We start from the raw sequence: 14,846 nt of genomic DNA on the forward strand, positions 1-14,846 counted from the left end.
TGACCCAGCATATGTTGTGTATTTTAAGAACACCTTCACAGCAGATTTGACAAAACGCAAAGAAGGTACCAATGTGAGAGTTCTAAAGATAGCTACAGCACTCGACCCAAGGTTTAAGAATCTGAAGTGCCTTCCAAAATCTGAGAGGGATGAGGTGTGGAGCATGTTTTCAGAAGTCTTAAAAGAGCAACATTCTGATGTGGAAACTACAGAACCCGAACCACCAAAAAAGAAAATCAACCTTCTTCTGGTGGCTTCTGACTCAGATAATGAATATGAATATACATCGGTCCACACTGCTTTGGATTGTTATTGAGCAGAGCCCGTCATCAGCATGGACGCATGCCCCCTGAATGGTGGGTAAAGCATGAAGGGACATCTGAATCTTTAGCGCATCTGGCACGTAAATATCTTGCAACGCCGGCTACAACAGCGCCATGAGAACACCTGTTCTCACTTTCAGGTGACATGGTAAACAAGAAGCGGTCAGCATTGTCTCCTGCAAATGTAAACAAACTTGTTTGTCTGAGCGATTGGCTGCACAAGAAGTAGGACTGAGTGGACTTGCGGGTTCTAAAGTTTTACATTTTTTTATTTTTGAATGCAGGTTTTTTGTACATAATTTTACATTTGTAAGTTCAACTTTCATGATAAAGAGACTGCACTACAGTTCTTGTATTAGGTGAACTGAAGAATACTATTTTATTTTTTTACAATGCAAATATAATGGGAGCACGGTACACTTTGTATTCTGTGTTGTAATTGAAATCAATATATTTGAAAATGTAGAAAACATCCAAAAATATTTAAATAAATAGTATTTTATTATTGTTTAACAGCCAGATTAATTGCACGATCAATCACAATTAATTTTTTAATTACTTGACAGCCCTAGTTTAAATTAAGCCCTTAATATTATGTTAAGTATATTGTTGGATTAATTTTCCTTTAATTTTCCCTTAGTAATGTAACTTGTATGCATAATATTTGGTTAAATCCTGGAGATTCTAATATAATTTTGCTTATACAGGAGTATGAACCAACTACACATATATATTTGTTAAGTGTGTGTGTGTGTAATAAAATAACAAATGATAGAGAAATTAAACAACATTTCATAGAATAAATTCATATGAAAGTAAATTCCTATACAATATCAGCTGTTTATTTTCACATATAGTACATTAAAGTACAAAAAAATATTTTAGTAGATATATTTTTGTCATTAATAATAATTAATGGCAAAAGGTTAGAACTTGGCACAGGGAAATCTTGCCCCCAACTCTATTTTTAATGTTTCCCTCACTGACTAAAACTAAAAATGTTTTGATTCTGTAAGAGTTTGTTACCTGAAGAACCTATGTGACACAAATGCCACTTAGGGGTCTGGGGCAAAATCAGTACTTGGTCCTGCTAGTGAAGGCAGGGGGCTGGACTCGATGACCTTTCAAGGTCCCTTCCAGTTCTAGGAGAAAGGATATCTCCATTAATTTATTTTCTTTCTTTATTTTATTTTATTATCTCTGTTTCCTCTGAGCTGATTTAGCAAATACACAGTTTAAAGTTTGGTCCAGTTTTAGGAAACGTTGTTATTGACAATTTTTTCCCCAATCAAACTTCAGTTATAGAATCTTGGATTTTTCAGAATAAAATCAGCCTTTTCCCCTAAAATAATGGCTTGTATTGAATTTTTTCCCTGGGCTTGCTGATTTCTGATGAGGTCAGTGAGATCACTTAAACAGGATATGTCAGTAGAATGTGCTTAAATTTACACATGTACTTAAATCCTTTTCTGAATCAGTCAAATCTCACAGAACCTTGCAGGATCAAACCCATAGTGAGAATGCAGCTGTGCCTGGGAGGGAAGGTTTGAACAGAGTTTCTCTGGGAACAGTTAGTTTACTAAGGTTGTGGGCAATTTCCAGGATCTGACCCAGTATTTACTTATTGTATCAAACACCACAGTGCCGCATTTAGCTGCTTCTACATCATCTGCATTGGTAGACATGACACAAGAAAAGCTTGCACAGAAAAAGATGGAGCTACTTAAAATCACTGCACCAAGTACTCAGCAGGTATAAACTGATGGAATTCCATTGACTTCAATGGAGCCATGTCAATTTACAGCAGCTGAAGATCTGGCTCACTATTTTTAATGATGTTTAACAATAGCAGCAATGCCATCAATAAATCTAGCAGTACAACTTTGTTACTTAAACAAATAATTGCTTTTGTTGTTTCAGGGGAGAGAGAAATTTCCATATTTTTTATTACATATATGCTGGTTTAGCAGAAAAGAAAAAACTGGCACATTATAAACTGCCAGAGTATAAGCCACCCAGGTAACACAGTTTCTTTTTACATAAATTGATTTCTAAGGAATACAGTGTAGTTGGCTCAACCTCATTCGGATTATAACCCTTCGTTCCTCAACCCTTTCAGGTATCTGCAAAATGAACATCTCCGAACAGCTCAAGATTTTATGAACAATAATTTCTATAAGTCTCAGTTTGAATTAATTGAGCAGTGCTTCAAAGTCATAGGTTTTACAATGGAGGTGAGTGCTGATAACATTTCAATCTTTTTCATTTTTTGGAAACATTCCTATGCTTCTTTCTGTGACAAGAGGTAATAAAGGGAAAATGCATACAAAGAATATAACTAATTTTCTTCACTATTTTTCTCATTTTGGCTAAAATACAACCAGTTTCCTTCATTGTATTGCTCACTTTGGCTATGATTCTGAGACATTTTTGGATATTCCATGGTCAGTTTGTCATTATATTGTTACATATTTTACTTCTTTTAAAAGTTTTTAAGCATCTATATACTAAGAAAGTATTATTAGTCAACAATACTATAAAATCAGTGGCCAAAACACAGCTGAATATTTGAAAAAAGTTATTTACAAAATAAGTGCATAGAAAATAATGTTTGTAACTTTTAATAAGCCTATAATTTTAGCCTAGTTAGTGTAAGCTTTATTCACTTTTTAAATTAGAGTTTGAAATAAGGAGTCTTTGGCAAGGATAGTTGAAATGCATTGAGAGGATCGAACCTGTCATGTCAGAGTGAGTCTTATCAATGACCACTAATTTAATCCATTCTTCTTTCTTATTACCCCTTTTCACGGATGTGCAGGCCACTGGTTCTCTCTTGTAAGCCTGTACCAGATATAATTACAATAAATATCAGCCTGTTTCTTTTTAAAGTCTCCCTTCATCAGCTGCTTTGAAACAAGGAATTTCATGTGCCATTAGTAGAGGAGCTGCATTATAATGTTGCTATTCATGGTTATTAATATTTCTCAGCATACTATGCATGACACTGTTGGTGCCTAGTCCTGGAGGAGCAAGTCCAACAGGAAGGAGGTACTAAAAAGAGGCAAATGTATAAAAATAGAATACTAGTTTACAAAAGAAAATCTGAGAGTTTTCTAAAATTCCAAGTGTGAGACTTTTCACAGGTCTAGTTTGGATGGGAAAGATATATATGGCTGATGACGTGTTAACATTCACCGTGCCATCATTAAGGGTAATATTTTAGCTATGAAGAAATATGTATGAAACTTTTCCCCTGTGTTTTAGTAATACTTTCCTGGCTGTTTTGCCATTAATGATGTATTTCTTTATTACTTACTACAGCTTTTTTTCCATGGGTTTTTTCCAAAAAAAATTTTGTTTGCACAAAAATTAAAATCAGAAACAGCATTACCTGCTGTTTTATGACACTGGAGTTGTCAATAAGTATCAAAAGTACACCTCAACCCCGATATAACGCGACCCGATATAACACGAATTCGGATATAACGCGGGTAAAGCAGTGCTCAGGGGGGAGAGGGGCGGGGCTGCGCACTCCGGCGGATCAAAGCAAGTTCGATGTAATGCGGTTTCACCTATAACACGGTAAGATTTTTTGGCTCCCGAGGACAGCGTTACATCAGGGTAGAGGTGTATCTCCCATTATGCACTGTGGTTTCCCCTATTGAGGGAGGTGATACATCATGGCAGTTATATGGAATCATGGGAGATGAAGTCTGACTGGAGAGCCTGGCACATAAAGTAGAATGGGAGCATGAGACAACTCCCATGAGGCACTGAAATGGCATTTCAGAATCCAAATATTTCATTTTTAGGCATTGATTTTTTGATAAAAAATATCAATTTTTTTCAATGGGAAGTGGACACTTTTGCCAAAAAGTTCATTTACTCAAAAATCCATTTTCTGTTGGAAAATTTTTTTTGACAGAAAACTTTCAATCAGCCCCATTACCTACCTTGCTGCAAACCTATGTAGCGAAAGCAGATGAAACCTGAATTTTCATCTTTTTTCCCCAAGTCCATTCTCTTCTTTTTCCTTTTGATACTTATTCACAACTCCGGCGCTGTTTAGCAGATGGTAAGGCCCCAAAATCTCCTGTCAGCAGTACTTCCCTATCTTCAGAACTGGCCTACATGAATGTGAAGGTTGTAGAACTGTCCTCAGCAGAGCCACCCTAATGACAGGACCTTGTGGGGCATGAAGTGTACTATGCAGTTACACCAGCCTGTTCCTGTTCCCCGTGCTTAAACATTCATTTTAATTGATAAGAGCATCACCTGCATATAGCAATGACCCTATATGGCCCAAAAGAGGAGGTGTCACTTCTGATATTTTGGAAGTCCACTGAGAAACGTGATTGGCCACACTATGTACAGTGCCAGCATGCATCTTCTAGTCACTTTGCAGAAGGTTGTGGGACAGGGTGTGCTTAGTTTCTGAGTGGATGGGGAAGGAGAGGCATAAAGAGTCTTTCTTGTTTGTTGAGCCTCCTATGAAGGATTCCATGGGGCTATTCCTCGTGGAAGTGGTAGCCTCTCAAAAGAGGGTGGGGCTCTTGTCTGACCCACTTCCACCCCAGCTAGCAGAGAAGGCTAGGTACAGAGGGGTGTGGATACTGCACTCTTTTGAAGGGTGACACAGCAGTGGTGGTTCCCAGAGCTCCTGGAATCCTTGTACCTAATCCAGGCATAATGTCTCCCAGCACTGCCACTGGGGCTGTGTGTCTCTGCACCATACCCTTTGCAGAACTGTGGCTATATGTCAGGAATCAAGGTCTGTATGCACAGAGACAGCTACTTTTTGTCTAGAGAAAGATGCTGCATCAGAAAGAGGCTCCTCCATGGAAAGGTGCAATAACGTACCCCTAACCTTTGACGTTTCATCATGGTGCACAGAGGAGTTTCTCTATATATCCACAATTCTTGTTCTATTAACAGGGGCCCTGAACATAGTCTTGTGCATTCTGATTAAAATGCAGCCTACATGTTTTTATGAAATCTCTCTTTTAAACTGGCTAGCAAGCTGTAATGGTAACTACATACTCTATACTTTGCTCTCTGTCCTAAACTCACACTGTTTTACTTAAGACTGCATGACAAAAGTAAGAGGAAAGGACTGCTTGGGGTGCACAATAATCATTCTGTACTAAACAGATCAACCAGATTTAACACCTACTGGAAAACGGCACAAAAATGTCCGTTGATATACCCATTATACAACATAATGGCAAAAGTCAAGTTATCCATTTCTTTGAATTTCCTCCACATTCTTAGGCTTGAAATAAAAATAATCACTTTACAAACATACATACTGTTTGCCAATCATCGTAAGAGTAATTTTTAGAGTGAGCTTTTTTAGTTGGCTTTGGAGTAGCTGGAATAATTCATTTTCATTAAGTATTGGATTTGTGCTGGATTCAATTCTGAAAGTGTTGAAAATAAGATCAAATATTTTTGAGCAATTAAAGGTAATTAAGGATTTTATCTGAATAAATGATGCCAGCATGTTACAAAATATTATGATATAAAATGCTGTGGAGTGATGAGTAGCCCATCTGACAAAATGCTTGTCCAATACTCTGCACCCTTAAGAAAAATAATAGCCCCAAATCCTACTTTAACCCTAGTCTACATTACAAAAACTAAAACTGGCTGACTCTGCTTAGAAAATGACCAGAAATTACCAAATATGGAGATGGGTATTCAAGTTTACAGCTAGATCAAAGCCAAAACCACAAGGAAAGCATTACTTTATCTATTACTATTACAGTTTTACTTATCATTCATTATTATTTAAGGACACTTACTATATATGTCACCTAAAATTTACATTGTGATTACAAACATTGGCCCCAGATCAGGAAAAAATCATAATTCAGGACAGCACTTAAACACATGCTTAACTTGAAAACAATGGGATTTAGGCACATGCTTAAAATGAAGTGTGTGTTTAAAGTATTATCCTGAATGTGGATGAGCTTAAGGACCTGAATAAGTGTTTCCCTGAATCAGGACTATATAGGATCTGATTCTTCTCCTATTGAAGCACTGTTTCCATTGACTTCAGTGGGCACAGGATTCAACCTGTTGTAAAACTCATTCTTTGTTACAAGAAGCTTCCAGCCTTAGGGCTAGATCATGCCTTCAGGCACAGCAAGGGGTGGTATGGAGTTGTTCCTGAACTCTCTTGTGCACAGAGGGAGAAACACAACCACAATGGCATCCCTTTATTGGATGCAGCCTGCTCCTCCCTGCATGCTAATCTAGTTCTAAGCTATTGCAGAAGTGGGGTTAGGCCACATTTCCACCTCCTCCTTGCCCCCTATTTGGTGCCAGGCATCCCCTGGGGACTAGCAGTAGAGTATGGTATGAGGAGAATGGGATAGATATATTCCTGAAAGAGAATGTATGGTGGACAAGAAGAATGAGACTGCTCCAGGCTTGGGAGGCAGAGTGCTAAAAGGCATGGAGTGAGGAAAGGGAGCAGTAAAGCAAGAGGACTGAACACAGAGTGAGGAGAGTAAGAGGCAATGAGAGCAAAAATAGAGATGGAGATAAAGATAGTGAAGGACCTTGAAAGTGAGACCAAAGAGCTTGAATTAGATCTCAGAGAGGAAGCCTCTGAAGTGGTTCAAGGATAGGGGTGCTTTGGTCTTACTGATGGAGAGAGGAGAGCATGATGAAAATACTACGGCTAATTTAACAGTACTTGTCCTGAGCAGGAGTTCTCAACCTTATCAGGAAATTGCATCAATTTACTAAAATAAGATCTCATGTGTATCTGCTGCCTGGTCATTGATCTGGTCAGCCAGTGACTCCTGTTCAGCTGTGTGTGCGCCAGGACAGTCCGGGCTCCACTATAAATGAGGAGGCAGTCAATAGCAATATGTTAGGGCCCAGGACAGATGTGTATCTTCAAGATATGGAAACGGGGTATAGAATACCTGGCCGTTATTGCAGCCTAAGGTACCAAATGTAAGACTATAAATGGCTACATTTTTAATCTCCTTTTTAGGAACTTGGCAGTGTGTACAGTATTCTTGCTGCAATTTTAAACGTGGGTAACATTGAGTTTTCTTCAGTGGTATCCGAGCACATGATTGACAAGAGCAATATTTCCAATCCAGTCGCACTTGAGAATTGTGAGTTCTCTTTCCTTTGATTTAAGATTAAAATTCTGTAATGTTTTAGCAGGCAGGAGATTTTATCACATTAGATTTATCTATAAAAACTGTATTCAGATGGAAATTTTGCAAGACTAATTAAAATACAACAGTTCAATTCATGCCAAATCCACATTAATAAAAATGTAAAAAGAAGGGTTTCTTTCATATTTATGTGTGTACAAATTATTTACTTTTTGTGTCCATCCACATAGTTTATTCAGATAGCGTGACTGTTACTGGGGATGTGTGCAAAGCAAAATGAAATTTTCATGATTTTTGTCACCATTTAAACTTTTTGTGAAAAAGTCATCAAAATTTTGAATTTTATTTTTTTACCAGCTCTACCTCCTACAGTGTTTATCTAGAGGAGGTAGAGCTGGGCTACCTGCCTTGTGGGTCACAATGGGCTTACAGTGGAAAAGCATCCACAAGGAAGCTGCTACTCCCCCTCCTGAATGAATGAGGGGGAGATGGGGGTTGGACTAGATGACCTCTTGAGGTCTCCTCCAACCCAAATCATCCATGATTCTATGATTCTAATGGGTGGAGAGAGGGTGGAGCCTTGATGTTGTCCCCAACACATTGGCCAGCATGGCTGAGCTGTCACTTAAGGGAAAGTAATCTGCACCTGGGAAAGGGCTGGTGCACATGACTTCCCCACCCTGGAGCAAGAGGGGAATTAGCTACAGATTATGACTGAGTCCCTCATCTGCTCTTAGGGCAGCACAATTCCACTCAGCCCCATAATCAGGACACATTGTACTGTTACAATCTAGCTCTTAGAAATTAAGAAATATCTCCTTCCTGCAAAAATATACCTGTGGATTATGTGTATGTCGTAACAGTACATCTGTTCACTTCCTAGGTGCTTCCTTGCTGTGCATTCAGGCAGATGAACTGCAAGAAGCTCTCACCTCCTACTGCGTGGTGACTCGAGGGGAAACCATTATCCGTCCCAACACCGTCGAAAAAGCTATTGATGTCAGAGATGCCATGGCCAAAGCATTATATGGGCGTCTCTTTAGTTGGATAGTCAATCGCATCAATACTTTACTCAAGCCAGACAAACTTTTAAGGTAAAGGGACATTTTTCCAGTAGAAAAATTATCTCTTTGCAATATGAAATGTATGATTTGTGTAACTACATGTTCTTCAGATTTTTTGCTAGTAACATGTAAGGTCAAATTTTCATACTTCAGTGCCTAAAGCTAGGCTTCTAAATACCTGTTGCATGCATCTCATTGCAAATTTAAACTCCTATCTTAATCTTAATATTTAAAACAGGTATATCGGTGCATAAAAATGAATGTAGGGGCCTCTCTACAGACAGTCTATTTTGAAAAGTCAGCTCTAAGGATTATGAGCAAATAATCTGAGGGAAGAAATACCTAGTATCTAATTACAAGCCTATTTTATTACCATAGAAACAAAGAGCAACTGTGTGTCATTTGTGAACCATAGTCTGGTTTTTTTTCGTGATAGGCTTAAATGTATTTAATATTAGTTTAAACCTAAAATTGGAAATCCTGCTTGTCTTTGCCAGCAAGTTTATCCACCCTTACAGTAAATAAATCATGTTTGACATATACAGTCATCCTTAGATTTACATGTATTAATGTATTTCATATTAGAATTGATCATTCTATTAAGATTCATCTGATTGGGCAAAATTCATCCTTATGTAACTCCCACGGTCAGTGATAAGTTTGGCCCATTATTTATTTTCTTGAAACAATAATGAAGTTAGGTATTATGTAAAATAACGGAGATAAAAATCTGAAGAGCTTTTTAAATCCTTTTTTCAGCGAAAATGATGATGGGTTGAACATTGGGATTCTTGATATCTTTGGCTTTGAAAATTTCAAAAAAAATTCTTTCGAACAACTGTGTATCAATATTGCTAATGAACAGATTCAGTTCTACTTCAATCAACATGTATTTGCCTGGGAACAGGTAGGTTTGGGAATATTTTATCAAGTTTAGTAGCACTGAACATAAAATATCTGACCCAAAAAAGCTAAACTCTTCTTTCTCTTTAAGAAGCACAGAATAGTAGTCTATAACAGACTGCTTTCTGTCTATACATTATGTGAAGAACTGTTGGATTGCTATTTGTAATTTAAATGTCCATCTAAAATGCATTAAACTTCAAATTTACAGTTTCTAGGCAACAGAGCACAGCAATAATGGGTTTGATTCAAATGCATTGTTGTTTTGTTGAGGAATAATATGTACTATGTAATTTATGGTTCAACAGCAAAAAGCAGAAATGCCATATAGTACATATTTTTTGAAGAATGACTTTCCTAATAGCATGCTAATAAGCTTTTTAACATTGAATTCCAATAATAAAAATCAGAATAATTGCAGTTATTTGGATCTCATTTAGGAATTTGTTCTCCTAAACCAACTGATGGAAGATTTACTTTGATTACACTATATAATTTGATTTAAAAGATGGAGGAAAAATTAGGTGGTGTAATTATGAAAGCTAATGAACTTGAAAGGGTCAGTAGAAAAACTGTAAAAAGACCATAAGGAGTTTATAAAAGGATTAAATGAAAATTAAGTTAAACAGTTTTAAATTGCTAGCCAATTAATTCTCTTATTTGAAAAAACATGTTTTAACAAAAAACAGAAGTACTGCCCAATACTGTATGTCCTGGGTAATCAACCCTCACATTTTAGGTTTAGAGAGTGAAAAGATGCTTTCTCTGCATTATTGGATGAAATTTCAGATATATATTTTTGAAAAGCATTTTGTCACCCACCCTCATAATTTTTAATTACTAATACTAATGCAGGGTTTTGCCCAACTGTTAATCATTGTTGGTTTTGTAGATAATAGAGATGTAAGGTTGGGAAAATGTCTCTCTCGCACTCTGTCTCTCTCTCTCGTGTTTGTGTATAAATAAAAGGAAAATAGTACTTTGTGGCAAACATATTTGATAGTTTCCAATTATTTCAAAGGCAACATAATCATGTGGAGTTAGATGTAGCCTTTTGGGAGTGAATGTATATCTTCATGAAGAAGATTTTCCAGTTACACCAGAAGGATCGTCTTTTGTCTTGGACTCCTCTAAGCCAAAGATGGTTTGACTTTGTCTGTGGCAACCACTTCAACAGTTTTGGTGCCAAAGCCTCCAGATGCACCCAAGATGTAGATCACAGAAGTCTGAGTAGTTGGCTACTGCTGCCTTTGGGGTCTTAAAGGATTTAATGGCCACGGTGTGAAGAGAAGAACAGGAGTACTTGTGGCACCTTAGAGACTAACAAATTTATTAGAGCATAAGCTTTCGTGGACTACAGCCCACTTCTTCGGATGCATATAGAATGGAACATATAATGAGGAGATATATATACACACATACAGAGAGCATAAACAGGTGGGAGTTGTCTTACTAACTCTGAGAGGCCAATTAATTAAGAGAAGAAAAAAAAAAAAAAAAAAAAAAAAAAAACTTTTGAAGTGATAATCAAGCTAGCCGAGTACAGACAGTGTGATAAGAAGTGTGAGAGTACTTACAAGGGGAGATAGTCAACGTTTGTAATGGCTCAGCCATTCCCAGTCCTTATTCAAACCGGAGTTGATTGTGTCTAGTTTGCATATCAATTCTAGCTCTGCAGTCTCTCTTTGGAGTCTGTTTTTGAAGTTTTTCTGTTGTAATATAGCCACCCGCAGGTCTGTCACTGAATGACCAGACAGGTTAAAGTGTTCTCCCACTGGTTTTTGAGTATTTTGATTCCTGATGTCAGATTTGTGTCCATTAATTCTTTTGCGTAGAGACTGTCCGGTTTGGCCAATGTATATGGCAGAGGGGCATTGCTGGCACATGATGGCATAGATCACATTGGTAGATGTGCAGGTGAACGAGCCCCTGATGGTATGGCTGATGTGATTAGGTCCTATGATGATGTCACTTGAATAGATATGTGGACAGAGTTGGCATCGGGGTTTGTTACAAGGATAGGTTCCTGGGTTAGTGGTTTTGTTCAGTGATGTGTGGTTGCTGGTGAGTATTTGCTTTAGGTTGGGGGGTTGTCTGTAAGCGAGGACAGGTCTGTCTCCCAAGATCTGTGAGAGTAAAGGATCATCTTTCAGGATAGGTTGTAGATCTCTGATGATGCGCTGGAGAGGTTTTAGTTGGGGGCTGAAGGTGACAGCTAGTGGTGTTCTGTTATTTTCTTTGTTGGGCCTGTCTTGTAGGAGGTGACTTCTGGGTACTCGTCTGGCTCTGTCAATCTGTTTTTTCACTTCAGCAGGTGGGTATTGTAGTTTTAAGAATGCTTGTGAAGAGAGAACAGTAGCAGATTGGAACAATATACAAAGAACAGCTGCTTCTTTGTATATTGACTCAAAGGTTGTTTTTTTTAAGATCTTGGTTAATAAACTTCTAGAAGTATAACTAGAAAATGTATGCTAGAAAGCAATGTGAAAATTAACTATTACAGAAGTCTTAAAGCCATTGTCTGCCCTGCAGATTAAAGCATGCAGAATGTGCAACTACTAGGACATACCACCATATGTAAGGGCTTGTCTACCATATGGAAGGGCTTGTCCTTGATTAACTGTTCCTAATTAATGCCATGTGTAGACACTCTTATTCTGGAATAAGCAGTTTAAAAATCTTGTGAAAGGAGGCTCTATCACCCACCCTGGAATATCTCCATGCATCAGTCACAATAGTAATACTCTCAGGCAACAAAGCTCAGTCCACCAAAGGAGCCAACCATTATCTGCCACTTCCCTGTATTAAAAAGCCAACATCTGGGGAAACGATAACAAGGCTACACTTCTTTCTGGAATAAGAGTGTCCACACAGTGGAGTTATTCAGAAAAAACTACTGCACTTTAAATTCACATCCTACCTTAATCTGTGTTAACTATCAAGTATAGAAAAGCCATAAAAGAAGAGAAATTTTGTAACCAAACACAGAATTTTCACAGCAGATGCTCCTCAGCTATTTAACACAGACGCTTCTGTAATTAGCATTGAACCATCATTCTGTTCACTGCAGGACAAAGGGCTTTGCAGTTGACAGACATCCATGTTCAAAGGTGTACTCAGACACAAAGGTTCCCAGTCTCTCTCTCCATCTTCTTTACTACCCACCTTTAATATACTTACCTTGCCTTGGGCTCCACTCTATTCAAGTGTAATCTGCCTTCAGTTTCCTTTGGGTATCTTTATATGTAGACTGCTGGCCAGGCATGAGTTGACACAAATGTTCTTGTGTTATCCCTTAGCCCTGGTCTACACTATCGGGTTAGGTCGAATTTAGCCGCGTTAGGTTGATTTAAAAATGACTGTGTCCACACAACCAACTCTGTTCCGTCCACCTAAAGGGCTCTTAAAATCTACTTCTGTACTCCTCCTCAACAAGGGGAATAGCGCTAAAATCAACCTTGCTGGGTCGAATTTGGGGTAGTGCGGACACAAATCAACGGTATTGGCCTCCGGGAGCTATCCCTGAGTGCTCCATTGTGACCACTCTGGACAGCACTTTGAACTTTGATGCACTAGCCAGGTACACTGGAAAAGCCCCGGGAACTTTTGAATTTCATTTCCTGTTTGGTCTGCGTGGCAAACTCAGCAGCACAGGTGACCATACAGTCCCCCCAGAATCGTAGAGCATAAAATGTTTCTACGCTCCCCCTATCATCTCCGTCCCTGAGGTTATCACAGATTAGAAGGCAAAAAAAAATGCACTCGCAATGACATGTTTTCTGAGCTCATGCAGTCCTCCCGCACTGATAGGGCACAGTTTAATGCATGGAAGCATTCAGTGGCAGAGGCCAGGAAAGAATTAAGTGAGCGTGAAGAGTGGAGGCAGGATGCAATGCTGAGGCTAATGAGGGAGCAAACAGACATGATAAAGAGTCTGTTGGGGAGCAAACGGATATGATGAAGCATCTCTTGGAGCTGCAGGAAAGCCAACAAGATCACAGACCCCCGCTGCATCCACTGTATAACCGCCTACCCTTCTCCCCATGTTCCATAGCCTCCTCACCCAGATGCCGAAGAACGCGGGGGGAGGCTCCAGGCACCCAGCCACTTCACTCCAGAGATGGCCAAGCAACAGAAGGCTGTAATTCAAACAGTTTGATTTTTAGTGTGGCTACAATAAGCAATGTGGCCTTGTCCTTCCCTACACCCCCACCCCACCCCGGCTACCTTGTCTGTTATCTCTCTTTTTTTTAATTAATAAAGAAAGAATACATGGTTTCAAAACAATAGTTACTTTATTTCAAAGGAGGGAGGGTGGTTGGCTTACAGGGAATTAAAATCAACAAACAACACACACAACTGTCACACCGAAGCCTGGCAAGTCATGAAACTGGTTTTCAAAGGCTCTCTGATGGGCAGCGCATCTTGCTGTTCTCTTCTAATCGCCCTGGTGTCTGGCTGCTCAAAATTGGACACCAGGCAATTTGCCTCAACCTCCCACCCCACCATAAACATCTCCCCCTTACTCTCACAGATATTATGGAGCACATAGCAAGCAGCAATAACAGTGGGAATGTTGGTTGCGCTGAGGTCTGAGCAACAGCACCAACGAGCTTTTAAACATCCAAAGGCACATTATACCACCATTCTGCAATTGCTCAGCCTATAGCTGAAAACCTCCTTACTACTGTCCAGGCTTCATGAACCATGGGAATAAGGGGTAGGCTGGGGTAGGTGCGACCGCGCGGTGCTACTGGCTGGGAGAGCAGCCTGAGGCAGAAACCTCCAGCTCGCAACAGCAGTGGTGACGGTGAGCTGAGCAGGCTCCATGCTTGCCGTGCTATGGCGTCTGCACAGGTAACTCAGGAAAAAAGGCGTGAAACAATTGTCTGCCGTTGCTTTCATGGAGGGAGAGGCGACTGATGACATGTACCCGAAACCACCCGCGACAATGTTTTTGCCCCATCAGGCATTGGGAGCTTAACCCAGAATTCCAATGGGCAACGAAGACTGCGGGAACTGTGGGATAGCTACCCACAATGCACTCTGCCGACTAAATGTGCATAGTGTGGATGTACGCAATCGACTGTATAAAATCGATTTCTAAAAATCGACTTCTATAAAATCGACCTAATTTTGTAGTGTAGACATACCCTTAGTTTAATAAGCTTGTGTGTGTGTGTTGTGTGTTCCACATTTAAAAGGGATCAGAACAGGCCTGATACTATAGCAAACTTCTTTACATTATCTTGCAGGGTATTCAAAGTAGTCTGTGGGGTTACTGCTGAAGTGATGCATAACTAACTCTACAGACAAAAATTAGTGCAAAGTTGGGTATCAAACCCTATCATTTTAAAACCAGGAAGTGACTAGTGTGATCTCAGTATAAGGTTGTCACTGATTGCAAGGCT

The 14,846-nt window shown here is 39.2% G+C and overlaps 1 protein-coding gene across 19 annotated transcripts in view; it reads left to right on the forward strand.

The window, feature by feature from the left end:
• Positions 1-14,846, forward strand: part of MYO3A (myosin IIIA) — a 351,398-nt gene that overhangs the window by 265,017 nt on the left and 71,535 nt on the right. For all 19 annotated transcript variants that reach the window (XM_054020735.1, XM_054020736.1, XM_054020737.1 and 16 more), the window contains 5 exons: positions 2,244-2,342; positions 2,443-2,557; positions 7,336-7,462; positions 8,352-8,562; positions 9,292-9,439. In XM_054020735.1, the coding sequence (XP_053876710.1) occupies positions 2,244-2,342; positions 2,443-2,557; positions 7,336-7,462; positions 8,352-8,562; positions 9,292-9,439 (700 nt within the window). The remainder of the gene's footprint in view (positions 1-2,243; positions 2,343-2,442; positions 2,558-7,335; positions 7,463-8,351; positions 8,563-9,291; positions 9,440-14,846) is intronic.

This window comes from Malaclemys terrapin, chromosome 2 (assembly GCF_027887155.1).
Source record: "Malaclemys terrapin pileata isolate rMalTer1 chromosome 2, rMalTer1.hap1, whole genome shotgun sequence".
Classification (NCBI taxonomy): Eukaryota; Metazoa; Chordata; order Testudines; family Emydidae; genus Malaclemys; species Malaclemys terrapin.